At 42.9% G+C, this 23,731-nt stretch overlaps 1 protein-coding gene across 5 annotated transcripts in view; it reads right to left on the minus strand.

Annotated features, from left to right (window-relative positions):
* NHSL1 (NHS like 1) overlaps positions 1 to 16,384 on the minus strand; it is a 163,804-nt gene extending 147,420 nt beyond the window's left edge. For 4 of the 5 annotated variants that reach the window (XM_052674475.1, XM_052674467.1, XM_052674459.1 and 1 more), the window contains exon 1: positions 15,908 to 16,370. In XM_052674475.1, coding sequence (XP_052530435.1) covers positions 15,908 to 16,259 — 352 coding nt within the window. In that variant the 5' untranslated portion in view covers positions 16,260 to 16,370. Of the gene's footprint in view, positions 1 to 15,907 lie in introns of all 5 variants that reach the window. The other variant, XM_052674520.1, reaches the window with a different exon arrangement.
* Between the last annotated feature and the right edge of the window lie 7,347 nt (positions 16,385 to 23,731).

Raw genomic sequence — 23,731 nt, forward strand, 5'->3', positions numbered from 1 at the left:
TGAGGCAGCTAGGAGGATGAGCAACACAGGCAAGATAAGAACAGGCTGTATGCCTATCTGGATTGGAGATCTCACTTGTGCATGCATTCAGGTATGTTTTCTTTTACCACAACAAATGCTTTACTCTATTTCCTTTCCACCTAACCACTGAAACTGTTGATTTTACTCATCTCCTGCACCCAGCAGGCACACTACGAAAGGTCTCCTGAGTCAAGTCTCCAGCCCCAGTGCTCCAGGACAAGAAGCAACCTCCTCTACCTGCAACCGTCTAAGGAAGCCTACACAGCTACAACCTCCATTTTCAGTCAAAACTACATAAAACTCCAACTTTTCTGTTGCTTTTAGGACCTTGTTATTAGTACAGGTACAGTAAACTTTCAGATTTCACTTCAAATTTTCTGAACATAACTGAAAATTTTTCCACGGTCAGATCAGAGATACTATCCTCAATGCTCTCTTAAGTGTTTGTTCATTTCCAATTTCTGAGCTGCAAGTGAAAGCACTGCAAAATTTAGGACCAGTGTAACCAAGAAAAAAAAGTGTTAATCATCCTGCTGCTAAAAAATAAAAAAATAATGAATCCCATGCTGAGGTACTAAGAAACAGCACCCTATCATACAACCTGACATATTTTATAGCTTATTTTCACATGCAGCAGTTAGAATGAGGCACACACCTTTCCATTTGTTATTTTTTACTTCTCAGCCTTAATCTAATTTCCTTGAATACGTTCAATTTTTGCTCTGCCAGAAGCATGAGGAACGATTTATAGGAAAACCTCTAAGTTTAACTCCCACTGATTTAAAACTCAAGGCCTTAAAAAATTCTGGACCCTATCTTTACCTTAGGAGCTATGTAAAATATTTTTCCCATTAGCGCTTTCCACATATAAAATTTCAAAAGCCACTGCAGACATTTAATGTCTACCATTCACAAACTTTTTACTAGGAATTCTTCAGAGATTCATACTGTATAACTTAGCAGGGGTGAGTATTTGAGAGCTATTAATCATTCGGGATATCATATATACATCTTTTGTGAAATTTACTTAGCTGAAATCAAAAAGCATTTGACTCTCTCCAAAGAAATTCCCAGACACACAGACCGAAACTGCTTCTTGAGGTATGTGTACATTATAATCCTTAACCAATTCCTGTGGTAAAAACATCCTTTAAGTTGTTTGCAAAGGGGTGTTAGAATTAATCAAAGCGGGGATTTTTGAGGAAGGCTTTTGAGGACTGTTGAAGCAGAAGGAAAGATGTCAGCATGGGAATTAATCAGCAGGCTAGCAAGGGTACTGCCAGCACAAGCTGGATTTAAAGGAGCAAACATTAATCACATTGTGGCAGAGAGTGTCTTCGGCATATGCATAGCTGAGCAGGTGAACAGGTAACCCACGACAGCTTTGAACCAATCCAGTATTGATCAATTGAGAAGTTACTGATGTGAACTTCTTTAGGGCACCAGAATGAGACAACAATCACAAAAATATTAATTTCATAAAATTAATTTTAACAAAAATATTAATTAATAACGCTGGGATGAAATTCTATGAAAAACAATGCCTTGCATATACAAATGTATGGAATACACAGAAAATAATGTAATTACTTTCATTTTCCATTATTAGTCCCCAAAAACAGCATAAAAAGTCTGCAAAATACGAGGCATTCAAAGGGAAGTTATGGAGTCTCCTCCTTGGAGATCTTCAGAAGCTGCCTGGACATGGTGCTGGGCACACTGCTCTGGGAGGCCTTGTTTGAGCAAGGCTGCCAACCTCAACCACTGTGTGTTCAAGAGATCCCTAGCCCTTCCTCCTCAGATCTAGTGGATAAATTTGGCCACTGATGTACTGAGCATGAAAGCCAAACTGACTAAGCCTTTCTGAATTCTCACAGTCTTTCTGAATTTCTCAAATGAAAATGACTAAACTCCTATGGTAGAGGAAGACATGGAAGACCCTAGCATTCAGACAAGTCTTAAATCATTGTAACAGAGGAGATCCTGCAAGCTTACAATACAAGAGTGCTGGTCGTTATTAGATGTTCCATGGGAATGCTGGCAACCCCGAGCCCTCTAGCATCAATAGTATTCATAGGATTTCACTCACAGCATTTTAACTTTTATGGATTTTTCACTATTTTTGCCCCTAAAATTCCTTCCAGCAAAACAAAATGCACCTTTTCTCCTCCCATTCTTGTGGGTTTATACATACAAAAACTGCACTGACAACAGTAAGACAACACACGTGTTAATCTAACTTAGCTGCAGGATGGCTGCACAGGACAGAACCTCATTAATTCAATGTCATTGATGCTCACCTCCCAAGATAATCTTTCTTCTTTCCTTTACAACTTGTGCCTTCTGCTCTAACCACTTTATTTTCTCCATCCAGTTAGACACACGCACAAAAGTAATAATAATTAAATGCAAAGGAAACATCAACTAACTACAGCATCATGGGCAGCCACCCACTTTCTGATTTCAGGACACCCCAGACAGCTGGCAGAAGTCCACACTATTTTTTCCACCGCTGATGATTCCCTCTCCTCTCAAACTAACCCCTTTTCTGTTTTTACAACATTTCAGAGAGGAAGAATGATGGGTAATCTGAGCAATTTTGCTGAAACATGAACCTGCTATAACTTGAGCTACTGAATTAAATGTGGAACAACTGGAAAGAGATAGGGCAAAAAAAGATCTTTTTCTGATAGTTTTTTCTTTCTTTTTTAAATATACCACAACCCACACACAAAGTGTTTGCAAGGAAAAGGTAAAAGCAATATAAAGGGAATATAAAAACTTTTTGCATACCATAGATAGACAAGACATCAATCCAAAAAAACTATTGCATTAGGAAACTCTGGAGGAAATAATCACTTCCCTCCCTTCCCCCCCCCCTAAAAAAAAAGGTTACCTACATTCCTTTCACCTCCTTTTTTTCCCTGTCTCTCTTACCTCTTCACTATTACAGACACAGAATGCAAACCTCAGCATTTTTAACTCCTCCTGAAGCAAGCAGGATTTTGAATATGAAGACAAGGCTCCAATTTAACCAGGAACTGAGCTCCAAGGATGTGAACACAAGGGAGGAGAACTTCACTGTCACAACCCATCCATCAGCCACTTAGATATAGCTCTTCGTTCCAAGTTAATACTTGGCAACTCAAGGCCAAAACTGATGTTGGAAAACGTAAATCATAAGTCAAAGCAGGATTTCAGCCCTCTGTGTCTTCCTGACCTTAAATGCAAACAAGAAACACACAAAATGAGACTTTTTGCTACACCATCTCTTTATATAAAAATGCGTATCAAGGAATATTATCAACTTAAAAATGACCGCAGATTAAGTTCTTGATTTAATGATACAAATCAGAAAGATGAAATGAGAATGCATGCATGTAGGATACAGCGCCTTGATTTATAGTTGGTTTCCTCATAGTTTGGACAATTAAAGTCAATTAGTCGTTTTGTTGTTGTATTTTGTTTGTGCTTTGTTTTGCTTTCTCCACAGAGTCTCAAGGTTTGATTGAAAACGCCACAGGGAATACTAGCTGTTTTTTAAAAAAATCTTTTCCTCCGTGGTAAAAACAAAGGAGCACCTCTCAATTAGCCTTTGGCTTTAAGGAACCCTAGGTCAGATGCAGGCAGCCTTGGTAAAGAAGGAAAAGCAGTAACTATTATGAATAAAAGCAAGAGTTTCACTGCAGCAGAGAAAACAGGATGCATTCCAAGGTTACAACTATTCTCCTTAGACACAAAATAATGGAAAAAAAAAAAAAAAAAAAAAAAAAAAAAAAAAGTTTCCTTATGTTCCAATATTTACAGCCAGACTTCTCAGTGAACCCCATTTTTGCAAGAGTTTACAGCAGAAAGCAGCTGAGGTGCCAAATACCTGAAATTACAAGCTTATCCAATGCATATTTCCCGGAGGTGCTGTAACAAAAATCAAGTTAAATGTACAATATAAAAAGAGTGCAGGAAAACAGAACTCCAATGGAAAAGTGTGATGTAGTATTTAAATCCCCTAAGTTTAGGATGATCTGGTAGACTTTTGATTTGGAATCTCCAATTTAAAGCTTTATTTCAAGAACTTACACATAACATCTTTCATATGGCAGAAATCCTTCCAAGGTTTTTAAGTATAGCTTTATCAGATGCCAGTTTGGCTTCCTTCACATGGATACTTTAACTAGAGCTTATATACTTTCATTGAGAGGGGGAAAAAAAAAAAAAAAAAGGCATAGTAATAGCTTACCATCCATGTATGTAAGTAACATTTTATGTAAGATATCCTGCAGTCTGACATATATATATAAAAATGCGTATATGTATATACATAAAGCTATTTTTTCCCCCGCACAACAGATTTTTATTTAGCACTTAAATCACAGATTTCATTTAAAGTACCATCAAGTGGATAAAATTCTGCCAGTTAACTCAGCCTAAAAGAGTACTTATTTAAGGGAAGGATAAGAAAATGCATCAATTAAAAGCAAATCAGGCTACTGGGGGACTACTTTATTCAACCAGATGCTGTTGTGGATGATGAAAAAGGTGTTTCCTGTAATTCTCAATGGGGTTCTTTTGCTTGTCCCTAGCAAAATGAAGAACAGAACTATATGGTATCCTTTCTAACCTACTTAATAAAGTTCCTGGTGACAAGCAAAAAAAAGAAGGTATTGTTTTAATGTAACCTAGATCCTAGACAGTTTCCAAAAACCTAGCCAAGAATCTTTGTCAGAATTTCAAAAAGGAAGCTGGTACTGAAATTCTTGGGCATGCATAAGGGTTGTTCAGGATTCCTCCTGCAAACACTGAATGCTTTCCACTCTGGAAGAGATATTGCCAACAGCATCTGTAAGGTGAGACACTGGAAACAGTCTCCACTGCATCCACTGCTGGTAGTTTCTGTCTTTCTGATATCAGTAAGTGTATTCTCTTGTCCTCCAACAGAAGCAGGAAGAACTTTTCCTGAGGCTATTAAAGTTATCCCACAGGCCAACCTTCCAGTAAGGAAGAGTATACTAGCATTCCTGCTTATAATGCTTTGACAAGAAATAATTGGAACAAGCCAAAATACAAGACATTCCATTTAAACATAAGAAAGAACTGTAACTGTGAGGGTAGTCAGATGCTGGCACAGGCTGCAGATTGGTTACGTACACCTCACCTAGAAGATTCTCACAACCCAACTGGACACAGCTCTCATCATTGAGATCTGAGCCTACTGTGAGCAGTGGGTAAGATTAGATGATACCCAGAGGTGCCTTCCCACTTCTGGGGAAATATTTTATTTTTATAAGCCACTACCAATAACTTAAATTAGAAATATGTTATGTGTTATAGCGTCGCAAAACTGGTGACAAAACAAATTAAGCCCAAACATGCCAAACTGACAAGTTCAAATGAAGAAATGCTTTTTACCATTGTGATCTAATTCCTTTTTCTACCACTTGTACTGCATAATGTATTTCAATTATCTAAGTATTTGATGTGTTAACCTGTAGCACATTATGTGGAAAGCTGAACTATGTACTCTTCATCCTGCTATTGAGAAGCTGTATCCCTTTCCAGACTGTTTCACAGCTCTCTCACCAGCAAGGTTACTAACAGTAACAAAATGGCTAGTAAGAAAAATGTACTGTATTGTGTGTGTTGGGAAAAGGGAAGGGAGAGGAGAACACGCTCTCTTGGAGCAGCAGAGCCAGAACAATGTGTCTCAAAGCACACTCTCTCCCATCCCATACACCATGCTCTACAGAGGGGACACTGCAAACTGCAGAATTGGAGCCAGGCCCAGCAGTGAGAAGGAGCAAGCAAGATAACAAGTACTACGGATGGCTTTGGTCTTCATTTCCATCAAGCAAATGCAGTGTCTCTGTAACAGATTCAGAACAAACAGAGGCTTTTGTAATGTGACAAACTAAAGAAATACCTAGAGCTTCATGTGTTTGTGGTACTTACCTAAGGCTGACACTCAGTGGATTTCTAATTACCTGCTCCTCCTCTAGACTTCAAGAAGGCCCATAACTATCACAAAACATTGTTTTCTTCAACACAAATCTTTCCAAACTGCACAACTAAAATGCATCTTCTAGCTTGCTTTGTATGTGTTAAGACTAGACTTTCCCGGGGCAATGAGCACTGTGCTCACAGCTAAATCTGTGCTGCAGCCATACTACATAAACTCTTTTTAACGTTTTAAGCCAAGGCTACGGCTTCACCACCCCTCGGGATGAGCAGAGCACCCATCCTCCTCTCGTGGGGCTTCCTGCTGAGCTAAGCCCTGTCTCACCACAGCCTGCCACCGGGACAAGGCAGGCAAGAAATCTACCTCATCTTTTCAGATCCTACTTTCTCTGGCTGTTGATTATCAATTACTACCCTGCACAGTATGTATTACAATCATTATATAATCATAACTGTGACTACAATTTCAAAATCAGCTGCAATCATCTATTTACTTTAAGCACCGCTGGCTGGTGCATGCCTCCCTGTGACAAGGTAAACCCTATACAATGCCAGGGGGGATTTTGGTGAGCACGGAGGCAGAGCCGCAGCAGCATACCTCACACCTCCAGGGCAAGCGAGTTTAGCAAGAGCTTTCTCATATTTCAAATGCAAAGTTCCCAGCAGATGTATGCTACATAGAATCTTTCCAATAGTACCAATCAAAATAGTATCAAATAGAGCACAACCATATAGGTAGGACTCTCCAAAACAAATGCCTCCTGTTTGTTTCCATGGAAACTACAACAGATACAAAGAGCATAATAACACTATTTGATAAAGCAAATTCTCAGCTACAAAACATTCTTTTTCAACATCATTAGACATGTGCGTTTACCAGCGATGAACAAGAGCCTGCATGACATACTCGTAAAAATCTGCACCAGTGAGATGACCCACTGCTGAAACACACCATTCACCACCTCACTGAGCTACATCCAATGGATGGTCTCCATCAACGCTCAGCAGGTGTCAATAAATGTCAGTGGGTGCCATTGTTCCTGCATGAAGGAATTTGTCGACACCCCCTTGCTTCATACGCACTTCCATGCCAGTTGCCATTCTGTCAGACTGCCCTCTGTCACACAGCAACAACATGTAACAGAATTTTGTTGGGAAGGTTCAGCCTCTACTGCCATACCACCACCATCCACCTCTGATTTCTGGGCCAATATAATAAAATAGGAGGCATCACTTTCAGAGCAGCACTTGTACTTCATTGTGTTATTGTTTGCACATACATTAACATAAAAGTCAATTTTACATTATTTCCAGAAATGCAGATTCTTGGATTTCTACTAAGTAGCATTGTCAGTGTCTACAGTATATGAAGGACAAGGAGAAAAAAATTAGAAAAAAATTATTTTATTTGCAAGAATAAAAGGAGGATGGGAAAAGGCAGATCTTGCTGTGTAATCAATCAAGTTTGGCTTGCCTTATATGTCTTCTAAACTGAAAATCAATTGCCACAGCTAATGAAATTGAATATTCTACTTATACTTTGAAGAGCTTATTCCCATTTCTTGGTAGTTGGCTTCCTTTTTTCTTATTCGACGTTTTTAAAGCCTGTTAAAGGAGCACATGGCTAACAACATTTTGAGATTTGATTTTTAACATTTAAAGATTCCACATTAGCCAAACATCAGTTGGTTTTTCAAGCCATTTTCAAGTCGTTCAAGCAGATTCAGTTACTTAGCTCCAACTACATATTGAATTGGAAGGAAAAGCCAACACCATTCACTTGGAAGCTCTTTCCTTCCACACAAGAACAAAAGGTGCCACTAGAGATAACCTGCAAAGCACTTCTCTCAAGTCCTGCTGAGTATCCCATACCAGAACTCCATCTGTTGCCAAAAGCCAAAGTAGAAAGCAGAATACAAATGTCTTTTTGCCAGGAGAAAGGCTGCTCTTCCTTTCTTACTCAATCCAAAACTGCTGGGAAAGCTTATTAATATGACAACCAACCCAGAATAATATATGAAGCAAGCCAATGCATGACAATATTTATCCCAGTTGTTGATGAGAGCCCTTCTGTAGCCAGCATTTTGATTAGGAAAGAAAAAAAAAAAAAAAAGGGAAGAATTAGAAGAAAAAATATTCACGTACAACACATTATTACCATGTACAATACTCTGGAGAAGCCTCTTGTTTTCATTTTCAACTTGGCAATTTATCCAGAAAAAAATAAAAATTAAAATTAAACAATAAAAAAATAAGAAACGTTGTTGCTATTATTCAATATGCTTGGAATCCCTACTTCATATTTTTTCCATTATAACTTACATTATTACTTATTGCTGGTAGAAAAATTAAGCGGCCAAAATTTACAACTACAGTGAGCAAACATAGTTCCAGTTTACTTCAGGAGGCATCTGTTATAGTCCTAATGTCTGAAATGTGGGAGCTAAGTCAATTTAAGAAATTACAATCTTAGATGAATCAGAATGTACTTAGTTAAACTGAAGCCTGATTACAGTACAAGAAATATCCAATCAAGTAACTTACCTGGTTGTCAAGATACTAAATTCCAGACTAAAGCAGGCCTGCTGCTCACACATAGGTTAGGGAAATTAAACACGCTGAAACATTAAAATGTCATTTAAGCACAAAAAGCCTTACACTGGGGTGAGCGCTGAGAGATATGAAATGGCTCCACCAAACATCACCCCATCTGTCACCATATTCCAATCCCTCAATTCCTTCCTCTCAAACTGCCAGCTAGCAGACATGCAGAATGTTGTATGTCTGGATGGAGAGATGCAGCTGGGGATAGGGAACAACATGGGCAGCAAAGAGCAGAGGTCATCACAGGCTGTTCATGCTTAGAGAAGGCAGGATGGGCACTGGAAATGGAGGGGCAGCTCAGCACAGTATGCGCATGGGGTGGGAAGCTTGGCCTACTATGAAAAAAAAGGATGGAAAATAAAAATAAAAATGTATTTAAAAAAACAGGCCTTAACCTACAACAAAAGTGTGTAGACCAGTGGCTTTATTAGGGAAATTATCCTGAGGAGCTACGGTAAAGTAATTATATGCCGACTCTCTGCTGGCCTAACTACCCTGCTTCGAGATGGAGAGGTGATGCAAGCTAAACCACATTAAGCAGGACCTTAAATGCTCATATTCTAAGTACTCCTAATTCTCAAAGAGCAAAAAAGACTCATACATACTCCACTGATTAAAGGACAAGAGACCAATAAATAAATAAATAAAGCCTAACGTAAAGCACTGTAACTCAGAAATGACAAAGGAAAAAAAAAAACCCATGACAGCCCAAAGCTAGAAGAAGCCCTGCCCTACTAAAACACAGCACAATATAAATACAAACAACTTGCCAAGCCCTCCCACATTAATCTGTGCTTAACCTACAGGTACAAAGACATTTTTTCCAGTCTCTTAACTGCCATGTCACCCGGGCTCTCTTGCACTACCATCCAATCAGCAGGTTTCACATCAAGCCTAACGCCGAGAACAACATTTAATTAACATGTTTAATTGATCTCATTAACTCCTAGGGTGGACAGCTTTGATCTTCTCTTCTGATAACTAGTTTATGACTACAGAAGAAACTGGGACTTTGCATAATTGCCAAGCCCTCGATGTGCGTTTTTAAATTCCTCCTATTTCTCAATCTGCCTTCACGCTTGCACTGTGCTAATACCAGCTCTTCAGAGGCAGCCGTCAAGGCAGTTTAGGAAAAACAGGAATTCAGGGGGCCAAGTAACACATGATGGCTTCATCATTGCCTATCACAAGAATAGACGACAACCCTGGTCTGTGAGACCGCAGAGGACAACCTCATTTCAAAGTTGTGGAAAAAGGAGTTCTCCAGGAGCAAACGCAGGCTGATCAGTACAGTAACTAGACCATTTCTCTGTATGCTTCAACTGCTCTCATTAGCTAAGGTACAGGGCCAGCTTCACAAAACTCTCAGCACTGACTGAGTTCCAACCAATACACAGGTCTTTATTCCAGTATCACTGACTTGAACATGTAGGGTGGGGGAAAAAAAAAAGAAAAAGAAAAAGGATCCGGAAGAAAGGAAAACTTTCTCTCCTTCACCCAGAAACATGGCAACAGCTGAGAGGTACTGCAGTGAGCACGGCCTTAGACATGCTGGGTGCAGCATCGCATGGCTGATGGCAGCCAGCACAAAACGCTTCATGTGGCATCGTCTGCTCTTCATCCCCCTTGGAAACCTCACTTGAATTCCACCAGTTAGAGGTCAGATTGAGTTCCAAGGCAGAGGTTTTGAAGAATTTCAGTGGCTTCCACTGTGTTGTTTTATGTTTGTTAATAGGTTATTTAAAAAAAAAAAAAAAAAAAGCCTCTTCTGCAGGAACTTCATATTAGCAGCTTAGGAGAGAAGCCCACAAGACCAAGATTACTAGCTCTCCCTGAACCAAACTGAGACTGTGCCAATGTTAATAAGAAGAGAAACTTCTGAGGACATTTTATTATATCCTAAAATATCTAGGAATGTTCAAAATAGATTCCAATAAAAAACAACCAAACACAAGAACGTTGAATTCATTAACTACCTCTCCTAAACACTGCTTTCCTGAACAATCCAGCCAATCATAAGATCTACGGAAATAAATGTCCATAGGTGTTGTATAAAAGGTTCTGAGCAATGCACAAAGCCGCTCTAGATTTCAGCCAAGGAGCGTCAACTGTTTTCAAAACAGCAAGCCAAATCCTCATCAGACTGAATTCAACTGGAGCTTTGCCACTCTGCAGGACAGCGACTTGGCCCACTGTCCCCATGGGAAATCTGTCCCTAACAGGCTTTCTTCCTGCTTATTTCAAATGAAATCTCCTTTGGATCAGGTTGAATTTCCACAGATAATTAGTCTTGCACTAGCTAAATAAAGCAAGAGTTATATTGCCTCTAAGCAGCAATCTAAATAATTACAATGGGGTAAAAGAGAAGATTTCTTCCTTTCAAGAACTTAGCAATTCATTGCTCCTCATGGAATGAACTTCGTTGCTGAATCTTCCTACCGTGCAGCAACAGAGAGAATACCACAGCGCATGGTCATGTGAAAAATCTGAACAATATATTGTTAGAACAGAATTTTGTTGAAAAGGAGGCTCTTTTGCTAAAGCATCCTCAACAGCACACACTATGGGGTTTGCTTTTTTTTTTTATCCTCTATATTTCCTTTGTGTGTGTGTGTGGTTGTGTTCTCTCAAGGTCTCTTTTTGCTATATTGAGCTGGTGGATGTCTTGTACCCACTCTCCTTATACCAAATGCTACGGGAAGCCTAGCAAGTCTGCAGCCAGATCATGTCCTGCCTGCTGCAGATCCCATCCTGAATAGCGCTCACTTTTAAGGCAAGGGATGGAGGAGGAGTTTCCCTAGGAATAAGCTGAATAAAGCTTCCTGTTCAGCTAAAGCAGGAAACGTGCTCCAGGACTGCCTTACACACAAAGAGTGGAAAATACTTACTAAACAAAATAGCAGGAGATGAAGCGTAAACTGGATTGTCCTTACATCATTCAGACAAATGGAAAGCCATCCTTCCCAACCTCCCCGCTCTCTTTCATTAATGTGTTAAACTTGAAAAAACAGATATCTGTACGCACATTCTTCAGGAACATCAAATGAGCAAGCTGTGCCTTTAAAACCAAACGCTGAAAGATTTCAAACAACGGCGCTAATTAGGAGGGAGCATTTCCTCCCTCCCACAGGATCAGTTTCTTCTTATTAGAAGAGGAGGCAAAACTGACCAAACCCTGCCCTACTAACTGGAGGAGCTGAACCAGAAGCTGTCATTAGGTTAACCTCCGAGCATATCTCCCAAAACATCTCTCCAGAAAGACTGAAATAAATAGCACAGACAACAGAAGAACAGCCTTCCAGTCTGCCCAACCATTAGGACTCACAGAAAACAGCAGCAATATTAATTTTTGCATAATCTGATGATGGAGGATGAATAGTAATGGAAAAACGTCCTTCTTTGTTCACTATAAAAACAATGGCTGTTGAAGGCCTCACAACATTTCCCAAGAGCTGACCTTGTAATTCATGCCAGGTTTCTCTGCTGCCATCACACACCTTTTAACAAGCTCTGATCACTTCAAAGAGGCACTTGTCCTCACCCACCCTGACATTTAGGAATGGAAAGTAAGGAAAACAACATCACTTAATGTGAGGTCACAGATACAGACGCACAGCGCCTAGAAAACACAAAGCTGCTAGGCAAGCTCTATGGTACAAACCATGTTGCTGCGGTTGCATGCTGGAAACATGTAACAAAGTACCACGCACAACAACAATGTACACAAACTTAATGAAAACCTGATGAAAGAGTGCCAAAAATCTACTGAATCTAATTAATTCTGCAGGCTGCACACAGCACTGAAATGTCATGAGCCACCTTGAGTCCTCAGTGCCTCCCGCTGCCTTGAGTTATAAACCAGTCATCAGCCCCGCAGGGACATGTCTCATATTTTGACTTTCCTTCTGATGGCACAACATCCAGCTCATCATGCAAAGCTCAAATAAGTGTCAGGAAGTCATTTTACCAAATGGCCTTAAAAATATCCTCAAATCAAAGTAAGAGAGTCAAGCATCAGTCTCTAAGTCACGGATCATAAACATAGATATCTCAGCCATCATTAATACAAGGGTTAGGACAGCCAAACCCAACCAGGGAGAGATGAACGATCCCAGTGCATCTCATTGCCAGTGGTGAACCTCGGAAAAAGCAATCATCACTGACATCACGTACAGTTGAAAGCTGCCTTCAGTATCCCAAAGCACAGGTGAAACTGCTACCCACACACAGTCGGTACACCAGTATAAAACACTCGGAAAATGGCCTCCCAGTTGATGGGCACGACAGAAACCCAGCTACTCTTGAGGAAGTTTTCACCTTGTGAGAGCTACAAATATGTAGCACCTACTACAACAGAGAATTTTATCAATGCTGCCGTAAATCATATGATGTGTCAAAATTATAATGTTTTTCTGCACGGGGCAGAGTGAAGACTTCAATGCTTTTACTAAAGTATACCAAAGAGCAAGTAACAGAAGAGAATCAGCAGAGATGGTTCAAGACATAGTCGACAACTACCGGTCTAATGCCCGGTACCATCCATCTGATAGCAGCCCTGAGGAGCACGTGGATCCTACGCACATGTACTGTGCAGCCAGACACACAGGTAGCATTCATGAGTGTACAGAGTGACTCACTGAAGACAAAGGTTTGTTGTACCCACTCTCCCTGTGTCACGTGCACATCATGGTTCCATGGTGAGCACTCACAGACCCGTGCTACTGCAGGACACTGCATGGAAGCTCTGTTTTGAAACAAATTTATGATAATCCACACAAAAACCCCTCATGTTGTCAAAGTATGTACTTTCCCAAACATCAGGAACACACAGAGAGTAGCTTACACTAGTCTGCCATCCCACAGCTACTTCCTAAGGAATGATTGGGGTCCATATGTGAAGTTTGCTTGTCCTCTGGTCCTTGCCATAAAAAAATCATGCTGGGACCACCCCAGGAACTTCAGCTTTAAGAGGAAATTATTGCCTGGGCCCCACAAAGAGAACACAAACCATTTTTTCAAGTGGAAATTGCCCATGATCTAAAAAGCAGGTGTACAATCTCCTATCCCCTCATTTCAGTAAAAAGCCAGACTGGGATACTTAAATCATCTGACACAACATCATGTTTCAGCAGTCTGTATGCCACAAGAGGTACAGTAGATAATATTTTAGTCTGCACAAGAAAACATTTATGAGCAAGAGCCTGTTAAAAGTGAATGTAGTTTATTTTGCATTATAACCCTTGGCACTCTTACAGTCCCACTCCAGCAGCTTCCTCCATGAAGTTGCTGTGTCTTCAAATATGTAAGTGTAAAAAAATAATTTAAAAACCAACCCCTGCCACTGTTTCCAAACAAAGCCCACGTAACTTCACTTTTCTCACCATTTTTGAGATATTTACATTTAAAGCCAGCAACAGGGTTACATTTGCAGACAGCTTGTGACAGCTTCCATTACAGAGGAGTTCGCAATGCTCACTACAGCTGTTCATCCCACTCCATCTCCGTGGCCATAATCACAACATCATCGAGTACATTGAGCTGGAAGGGACCCACAGGGATCACCACATCCAACCCCTGGCTCCACACGTCACTACCCAAAATCCAAATCCTATGTCCGACAGCCCTGTCCAAACGCTCCTTGAACTCCAGCACTTGGGCCCATGACCACTGTCTTGGGCAGTCTGTTCCATGCCCACCGCCCTCTGGTGAAGAGCCTTTCACTGATATCCATATTGCCAGACTGCAATATGAATAAGCTTGTAACAAGAGAATGGACAGGTCTTTATGTGCAACTCTATGTCAACATGGTTAGCCTACGGATCAATTCCTTGTGACTGATACGTGTCCTTTATCAGAAGCCTGCATTTCACACAACTTTAACAAGGTTAGAAATATCTCATTTATTAAAGCCGTTGAGAAATAATTATTTCTTTGCAAAGTAAATGCTAGCAGCAACACAACTGCTAAGTAGCAACATTAAATTTGACAGCAGAGACACTCCCTAATGAAGAATTTAAACCAAACGGGGAAAGCCTAACAGGAACTGCACCCAGCTTGGGTGCAATGACCATCAAATTAAAAGCAATAACAGGCTTAGCTCAAAGAACTGAGTTATAATAAAAAAATATAAGTAGCAAATAAATGGCTTGTGCAAACTGATGACCAAGAGAGAATACAACAACCAAACATCTGACACATACAAAATGTCAGGGTTTGCACGGTGCCTCATCTCACCCTTCCCTATGGATGGGTTGCACAGTGCTTAGCAATACGCTCCCTGTTTACAGCAGAGAAATAAAGCTGAATATATTTATCTAGGCACTGATGTAATGCAGCACCCTGCTGCAGGCATCCCCAGTAGGAAACACCCTCCTCACTTTATGTCTGTATGCACCATACCATGCCAATGTAACAACACTGTCAGAGGAAAACGTCCCTGTCTCGGTGAGGAAGAAAAGCACCTGAAGTTTATCAGACAGCTACAAAGCTCCAGAAAGTCAAATGTTATCACAGAACTGTCACTTAAAGGTCGCAAATCACAGAAATGGCCTTCTGTTAAGAGCAACGGGAGCTTCCTCCTCTGGAAGCAAGAGGGAATCAGCTGAAGTACAGCACAAGGAACAGCAGAAGGAATAACTCTGCAATGCAACAGGTGAGTTACGGAGTCCACACTCTTTGAACTTTATCTGTAAAAGGAGTTTATGACCAAATTTGTTCACAAGCACACCATGTGCAAAGCAGGCTTCCAACCCTCATTTCAATGGGGCCAATTGATGGTCTCAGAGCACCAGTCTCACCAAGGCTTACACCCTGGGGATCTTCTGCAGTTGCTGGAACTCAGTTCTTAGGATTTATGACCGCTTCCAACACACTGAGAATGCCATGCTGATGCTGAGAGCCATCTTGCACTTCTGCAGGGTCAGGGACACACACCACTGAAACCACACGGAGCACATACCATTTTCACATGATCCTTTTCCAAAGCTAGACTGAACTGGGAAAAGACACCGCTTTTCTATAACTCTGTGCAGTCACACAGCCACTCGCTTCTAAGGGCCAGCATCAGGTTCATACGAGAATCTAAGAAACACCTCTCCAGCCCGTCAGCCCTGGACCTATGCTATGTAAGAAGTTGCACATGCAGACGTGGGATGTGCCTGCACGCAGCAGACCCTCCTCATCAAGAGACGAGCTCAGGAGAACTACAGAAGTAGCTGGAAACTGCACCCAGGTTTCCATTTACCGAACTGTGCCCGCACACACCCAGCAGAGCTAAGCGGTGGCCGCGCTGTCAGGAGCCCGGCTGAGCCCGAACCCCGCAGTCACTCACGGATCTTCACTTTGCGGTGGTCCAGGCGTGCGAGCAGAGCTTCGAGGGCTCCCAGGCGGCGCTGGAGCCGGGCGTTGCGGTGGCACAGCGTGTCCGCCTCGCTCAGGATCCCTCCGAAGATGTCTCCGGCGCAGCGGGACAGGTCGGAGAGCTGCATAAGCAGCGATACCAGCGCGTACGAGCTGACCTGTTCCAGCGCCCCGAACTGCGGCACCGCGCCGCGCCGCCGCCCGCCGCCCCCTTCGGCCGCTCCGGCGTGGTCCCCCGGCGCCGGGCCGCCCCGCTCCGCGCCGTCGCCTTCCTCCAACCTGCACAGCTTCAGAGGCTCCAGGGTCCGCAGGGGGAACGGCATCGCGACCGGGGACGGCGGGCTGGAGGGAGAGAAGCTGGGCGTCCCCGGCGCGGAAAGTCTTCGCCCGCCAAGCGGCCGCGGCGACGAAAGTTCAGAAAGAGGAGGGAGAGGGAGAGAAGAGGAGAGAGGGAGGGAGCACAACAACAACAAATGAATCAGAGCGGGAGGGCGCCGCGCTACGCGCGCCGGGGCCGGGACTGGGGCTCGGGGAGAGCCGCCGCCGCCGCCCGCCGAGCGGAGGGGGGGCCCCGCGCGACACCCATGTGGGTGGACGAGAGGGAGCGGAGCGGCCGCCGGCACGGGGAGAGCCCGCTGCGCTGCCCTGCGGCCGGGAGACAGGAAAAAGCCCGGGTTTCTGTCCCCGGAGCGGAGAGGAGGAAGCGTGGGAGGGGAGCTGAGCGCTCTGGATGAGGCCACAAAGGAGGGAAAGCGGCCAGGGAGAAAGGGAGGAGAGGAAGAGAAGGAGGAGGGGAGAGAAAAGCCCGGAGCAGCCCCACCTGGGGAACCCCGCGCCGCTGCAGGCACTTTTGTGAGCGCACCGAACTCCCAACCCGGAAAGCGAGAGCTGGAGCGAGAGGAGGAGAGAGGAGGGGGGGGGAAGCCTCCGCGAACCTGGGAAGAGAAAAAGAGGCCGCCGCCTACCTGTGGCTCTCCGAACTGGAGCCTCTTCCAGAGCCTCACCCTTCCCGGCCAGCTCACGGCCGAGGTACGGGCCCGGCCCTGCCGTTGCCCCCGGCTCCAGGGGCTCCCCGGAGCGGAGGAACAGGGAAAAAGCTACCGCCCCTCCGCTTCCCTACCCTCCGGTGCTCGGGGGGAGATAGGCTGGAGAGTGGGGCTGCCGGCTGAGCAGAGCTGCGGGTGGTGGTTACTTGTAGTGAGGCTGACCCCAAGGTAGGAAGAGTAAAGTCTGAAGCATGCTCCCACTGCATCGCTCCAGCTTGTAACTGTGGTGTGAATGGAAATGGGCTCAGCCCTAGAGGCAAGCACATCTTCGTCAGGACAGGTACTCCCCAAAGAGCCAATTCAGCCTACGTGTAACTGCTGACAGCCACTATTTAACTGGGCCTGAGGGTCTGTGCCTGTTGCATGATAAAGAGAGGAGCATGGTCCCACACTTTTCATGGAAAGGTCTTTGGGGAAAAGAGGCAGCAGGGACCCTGTCTACCCTGCAGCAGCTCCATCCCCTCCATAGCTGATGAAAGAAACAGGATGGATCCTGGGAGAGGCCTGCTGTGCCTTCTGTGAGCACCTTGAGGTTGCAAGAGTGGGAACAAGACATTCTGAATCACAGTAGTTCTCACATGTGGCTTTAGCTTGGGCACAGAGGGAAGTCAGAAGGAAACCACACTACTCGCAGTTCTTCTGAAGCTCCTTGGTGCACCTTGCAGGAGCTGGGGACAAGTCTGCAGACAGCAGGGCACAAAGCAAAGACTGAGCGGCACACACAGGAATTAAGGGCTGCAGGAAGTGCTTTTAGTGGTGATGCTCGAGCAAAAATTGCAAGTCACTAATTCTTCTCATTTGTGTATATGTATATATGAATATATATATATATTCAAAAAAGCAACTCAACCTGGTGTTTTAAAGAACCAAAGCACCTTTCTTCAGACCTCAGCCCAAACAAGATACCAATGGATGACTCTACAACCTAGGCTACAGTTGATTTCTGCTGCACACAGGACAGCTGAGTGCATGAATGCCACATGAACAGAAACCAGTGGGAAGAACGTGGTGCCAGCAGGTCTCATGGGGCCTAATGAGGGTTGAACACAAAAGGAATCTCAGGTGTCAGCACTGATTAACAGCAGATGGAAAGCAGCGTTCTCTCTAATTAAATTATTCTGGTTTTATTTGGGGGCATCACATCTCCATTAGCTCTGAGTTCTTCAGGGCAATCAGTTGCCCAGTGCTAAGGCCCACTTAGCAGGCTGTTTGATGGAGGAGCACAACTTCCTCATATCCGCTTTGTTTAAAATGTAAAGAATTGAGGGGAACTGAGTGCCACATGAGCTTACCTAGAAAACACAGCAGGAAGAAAACAAGCAAAGAGCTCAGCTCGGGTTGCAGCTGAAGGAAAGCAACGGCAGGGTGCCTTCTCTACCAGTGCCAACAATGCCTGTGTTTGCAGGCTGCAGAATGCACTGCTGCACCAGCCTGAGTGCTGCTGGCAGAAACAGTACCTGCTTCTTAGGGCCAACAGCTGGACTAAGTTAAGAAATAAATCTGAATTTAAAGTGCATTCTTGAAAAATTCAAAGGCTGTAGGTTTATTTCAGAACAATACTTTTCTTTCTCATTAATCTACTTGGTTCTGTTTTCCTGGCACTGCTAGACAGCTTTTTCTGTCCCAGCAGTGCGGGGGATGCCCGTACCCTCCCACACTCTGCACTCCCCTTGCTGTGACACAGGGGCTCCTTGGCTGGGGGCTCCAGCTCAGTGTGGGCAAATGCCTGCAGTCAGCAGTGGGAAAAGGTGTGAGTAGAGGAGCAGAGCCTGGGGAGCAGGAGGTGCAAAGGAGGAGGGCAGGGAGAAGGACAGCAGAAACCTGTACCAGATTTTTCCTTTCAACATCAATTTGATTTCTAATGCTCGCACTGGAAAGTTAATTCCTGAATAAAATCTGAATTACAGCTGACTTACTTCAGGATTTTAAGCCTTAAGTTCAATGTCCAAATTAAGCGTTTAATGAAGTTCATGTTCCGTTTCGAGAAGCAGAAGACAAGACTGGTGGAAGTTACTCATCCACCATGGTGGAACACCACCCTTCCCTCAGCTCACTTCTGCAATCCCTTTGGGCTCTCAGTAGCTGAGTGGTGGTGCAAGAACCATGTGGCCAAACATCAAACATCAGGAAGACCTTCCTGAAACTGTAGAAACTGTAGCTATGTGGTATTTTAGATGCAGTCAAATGAGGTCGCTGGGCTCGTTTGCTGTAGCTCACCCCACAGCTTCAAGCTACCTGCCTGCAGATGCCAGCAAAACCCAACCACGTCGATAAGCAGAAATAAACAGTGGTATAGCGTGGGAGGAGGTGGGGTGCTTCTCAGTTGTTCCCAGAGCAGTGCTAATGAGTAGTGTAACTTAAAAAGCAAGCTCAATGTTGCAAGCACATAGTCAGCTTCTGAATTTTTGAGTTACTTTGGCTGTTGCACTACAGAATTTTAGTGAAGGTTTAAAATAGAGAAGGATGTTTTCTGACATTTTATTATTTCCTGGTTAACCAAAAGTATGTGGATGTTTCCAGTCTTGTTGGGGCACCGGGCTCTTTCAATTACCACTTCATAGCTGTCTTCAATAAATAAAAAACTTTTTCCAAAGCAGCCTGTATGAGATATGCATTAAATGGAAGTAAGTCTGACTCATGACAATGTTGAGTGGTATCAGAATTGTAATCATTTTTCTGCTGATCTTTCTCTTATGACTGCATGTACTTTGTTTTATATATGAATACAAACAAATAAATTGATCACCAGAGAAAAATGATGGCTGTTTTGCTGGGTTTCTTTAAATTCCAGTGCCGCTGTGTTAGACTGAAAATCGTCTTTGGTAGATGATGCAGCAGGAGTTCAAATCACCACCTTTCTTCCAGTCTATGAGTATCAGGAATAGATATTTTTGCATACTGGAACCCAAAAGAGCCCAGACTATTCCCTCCTTGTCCCAAAACAGAATCCAGTGGATACTCTTTTAAAACTAGCAATGTCTCTAATGATGAGAGGCATTTCCCTGACACAGACTGCTTACAAAGCCCTGCTTCCCTGAACAGCGTTTCCAGCAACCATACTGTCATTCACTGGCAAAGGGCTGTCAGCTCCAAGCTTTCTTTTTCTGGCTTATCCCTGGGTCAGTTCCCTGCATGAAGCCTGGAGCTGAGCTTCCTTCTCTACTTATTTCTGTAATATTTTTGCTCATTATTGTTGTGTTATCTTCACTGTTAAACAAAGGTAGCAGTATAACTCCAACATCTCCATCCCTGTTATTCTCTGTATTTAGCAGATGCATCCACACTTTTGTAGCAGAAGACTGTAATACCAAATGCTGTCTCAGTGGGCAGTAGTTTGGTGCACCAGTCCCAGTGGATTTTCTGGCCCTGATCTTTTCGCAGCCCCTACATCAAGCTAAGTCACATTCTTCCAAGCCTGTGGTTTAGACTTCATGTTGTTCTGCCAGCTGGTCACTGAGCTCTTCAGACTCTACAAAGCTCTGTATGTGTCTACACAAGAGCAAGAATCAGCACTGTTTTCTGCCAGCGCACAAACTCTCAAACCCTTTCTCATTTTCCTGCCTTTACGCAGCTGTATTTGGATATAAAAGTCATGCTAGCCATGGTGCCGTGGAACAATCATCAGAGCTCGCTGCAGTAGGAATGATACCATGGAGGAAGCCATAGCTGTAGTGGCCTAAGGATATGAATCAACAGCTCCAACCAGATGCAGCAGCTCTGCCACTACAAGAGGAGCTCTTCCACCCACCCCTGCTTCCTTCCTTCTGTTCCCACTCACAGATGCATGCTCTGCAGCTTACTCTGCAGGCATCTGAAGAGCTCATTGTAGACCAACTGCAGTTCAGCTGCACGACATGAGGTGCTGTGAAGAAGTTGCAGGGAAATCTGCTCTCAGTTTCTGCTTTTCAAGCCACAACAGTACTTAACATCATTCTCAGGGGAGCAGAGTGTTGGAGAAAAAGCTAGGCTGTGAATAGAAAAAATGTGGAAGAAATCACAGAGCCTGCGAAAACATGAGTATAGCATTACAGCTGCTCCAGAGCACACGGTGATCATCAGAGGATTTTGGTCTCTGTTCCAGCAACTGCAGTGCAAACAGGAGACTGCCAGACCCTCAGATAGGGTGGGACTCAGAAACAGCTGACAACAGTGATGAAAATGGAAGCAGCTCCAAGCCAAATCTCCCAACTAAGAAGAGAAATCAAGAGTGTTTATCTCCATGGGTTGGTAGTGCTTGCTCCTAGAGTTGCCATACCAGTTTCCTTCATTTGGTTGAGGCATTTCTTTGTCTTAACAAAGTGCATTCCTCACTTCCACTTCCTCTGTGTCAGAAAAAACTTCCATCATAAGGAAACTTAGCACATTTTTAAATTGATAAAGCGTTTAGGTTTTTGCTTCACAGGGACTTCAGTTATGCAAATACCACATGTAATTACTAATTACTGAGTTGTTTACTTAGATACAGTGCTGCACGCAACTGTAGGACAGGAATAGGGGTGTCATTTTTGAGAGAAAAACTTCATCTGGAAAATCAAAGACTGGAGGAATTATCAGCTGAAAATCAGACTTAACATATGGAGATACTATAAGTGCTGAGCAAAGTCTTTTCTTGTCTCTAGCTTTAATGAGAACAGTTTGTGTTGAAAGCGTTCATAAATGCCATAGGAAATTTTTATTTATCTAATACACCGACCGCATTTATGTCTTCTCTAATTGTGTTACATATGCTCTCCTTTGAAGTAATTGCACAGTTTACATTTTGATTCATTAACAACATATCGTAACAAAACAAAACAAAAAACTAAAACAGTTTCAGTCAAATAACACTTGGAAATGTATTATTTTAGCAAGGCTGATAACGTTCTCAATTGAATGCCTCAAGACTTGGAGCAAACAATACATCTGGTGGATGGAGCCTCCTCAGTTGCCCCCCGACATGCAGACTGTGCTGTTCACTACAGCAGAACTTGTCGTTTGGTATTACCTTCCCACTGTCAGTCATTGCATATACAGCAAAGTATTTGTGTCCATAGAATCATTACGGTTGGAAAAGACAACTAAGTTCATCTAAGACAACTAAGTTCATCTAGTCCAACCGCCAACCCATCCCCACCATGTTCACCAACCACATCCCTCAGTGCCACACCTACCCTCTTCTTGAACACCTCCAGGGATGGTGTCTCCACCACCTTCCTGGGCAGCCCATTCCAATGCCTCACCTCTCTTTCTGAGACTAAATTCTTTCCAGGATTCAACCTGAACCTCCCCTGGGAGAATATGAAGACATTCCCACTTGTCCTAGTTTAGACTGTGCCTATAACACTTTCTGAAAAAATACGCAGCATTGCTTTGCTTTAATTCATGAATAGAGATCAATGTATGCCAGTGAGCCACAAATGATTTTCGATGCTCTGCAGTGGCCTCATAAACAAAACACTGGCTCTGGTCGCTGAAAAAAGGCAGAGTCTGCTAAACCGCCTATCAGCCAGTGCAGATTTTCCAACTCCCTTCCTTGTAAATGAGCACAGTCATCTGCACCACTTCTGCATAACTTCCCCCACCTGATGGCTGGCTGAGATGAGGCTCAGTGTGTTGTGCTGCAAAGTTCAGTGTTTCTGCTTATATTATAGAATCACCAAGGTGGGAAAAGACCTCTAAGATCATCCAGTCCAATCACCCACACATCCCCAGTTAGTCTCTGAGACTGCCTGCTACCAATACATAAAGACTAATGAAATACTTTAAAATTCCAAAATAATCATCTGGAAGAATGACAGTAAGGGAAAAAAATATTTTAAGGCTACCCAGAAATTACACTGATCATCAAAGGCTACTCTAGCTGGAGTAGCAGTTGAGGAGCTATACACCTCCATACCTTTACTGGCACATTTGTATATTTTACCACTGCGTGGTTGTTGTAGCTCTGCTTTATAACATGTATAAAGGATCTGAATTACAGATACTGCAGAAACATTATTATTAAAATTTCCCATTTGTACAAACGACAGCTTACATTAAATTAAAAATAAATTGAAGGTGTTAGCATTAGGGAAAGTAAGGGAAATCAGGATTTTTAGAATATACCATCTGAATATTCCCAAAAGTTTGTGGGCATCAAATATGTGATTATGCAATTAGTGTAATAAATGCAGCTGTGTTTCTTTCACTGCATTTATCAGACAAACTGTAAAGCTAAGCATTGGCATGTCGCTCATAAATCAGTACCAAAACGTGGCACAGCCTGTAAGATTCACTGAGACCTTTCTGTTCCAAGCATTTTCAAACTTGGCAGAGTACGTATTCCTCAGAGGACTATGAATATGCCATCTTTCAGGCATTTCTGGCAAAATCATTTTTTAGTTAGCTCAAGAAAAAAATAAATCAATATAGAAACACTTGGCTTAATAACACTGGAAACAACTTTTAAATGCGTTGAAATATACCTTACAAAGTTCCGTTCAGCTTTTCTTAAAAGTAAAGTGAAAGAAAGTGTTAAAGAAGTTCAGCCCAAGAAATAACTTGTTTAGAAAGGGGGAAAAAAATAAAATGAAGATGGTTGCTTGCTTTTGAGCCTCCATGCAGAAGACTCCCTTATGGTCTCTTTCAAAAATGTTTGCAAATTTAATCCTTGGTTGTATGCACAGAGAAAAAAATCTAAACATTCTTTCACAATGATGCCACTTTTTGGTTCCCCAGTGAGTTAGCTTTTCTATGCTTTATATTTAATGACAGTTGTAAGTACAGTTTGG

This window comes from Tympanuchus pallidicinctus, unplaced genomic scaffold (assembly GCF_026119805.1).
Source record: "Tympanuchus pallidicinctus isolate F22 unplaced genomic scaffold, pur_lepc_1.0 scaffold1, whole genome shotgun sequence".
In the NCBI taxonomy this organism is placed as follows: Eukaryota; Metazoa; Chordata; class Aves; order Galliformes; family Phasianidae; genus Tympanuchus; species Tympanuchus pallidicinctus.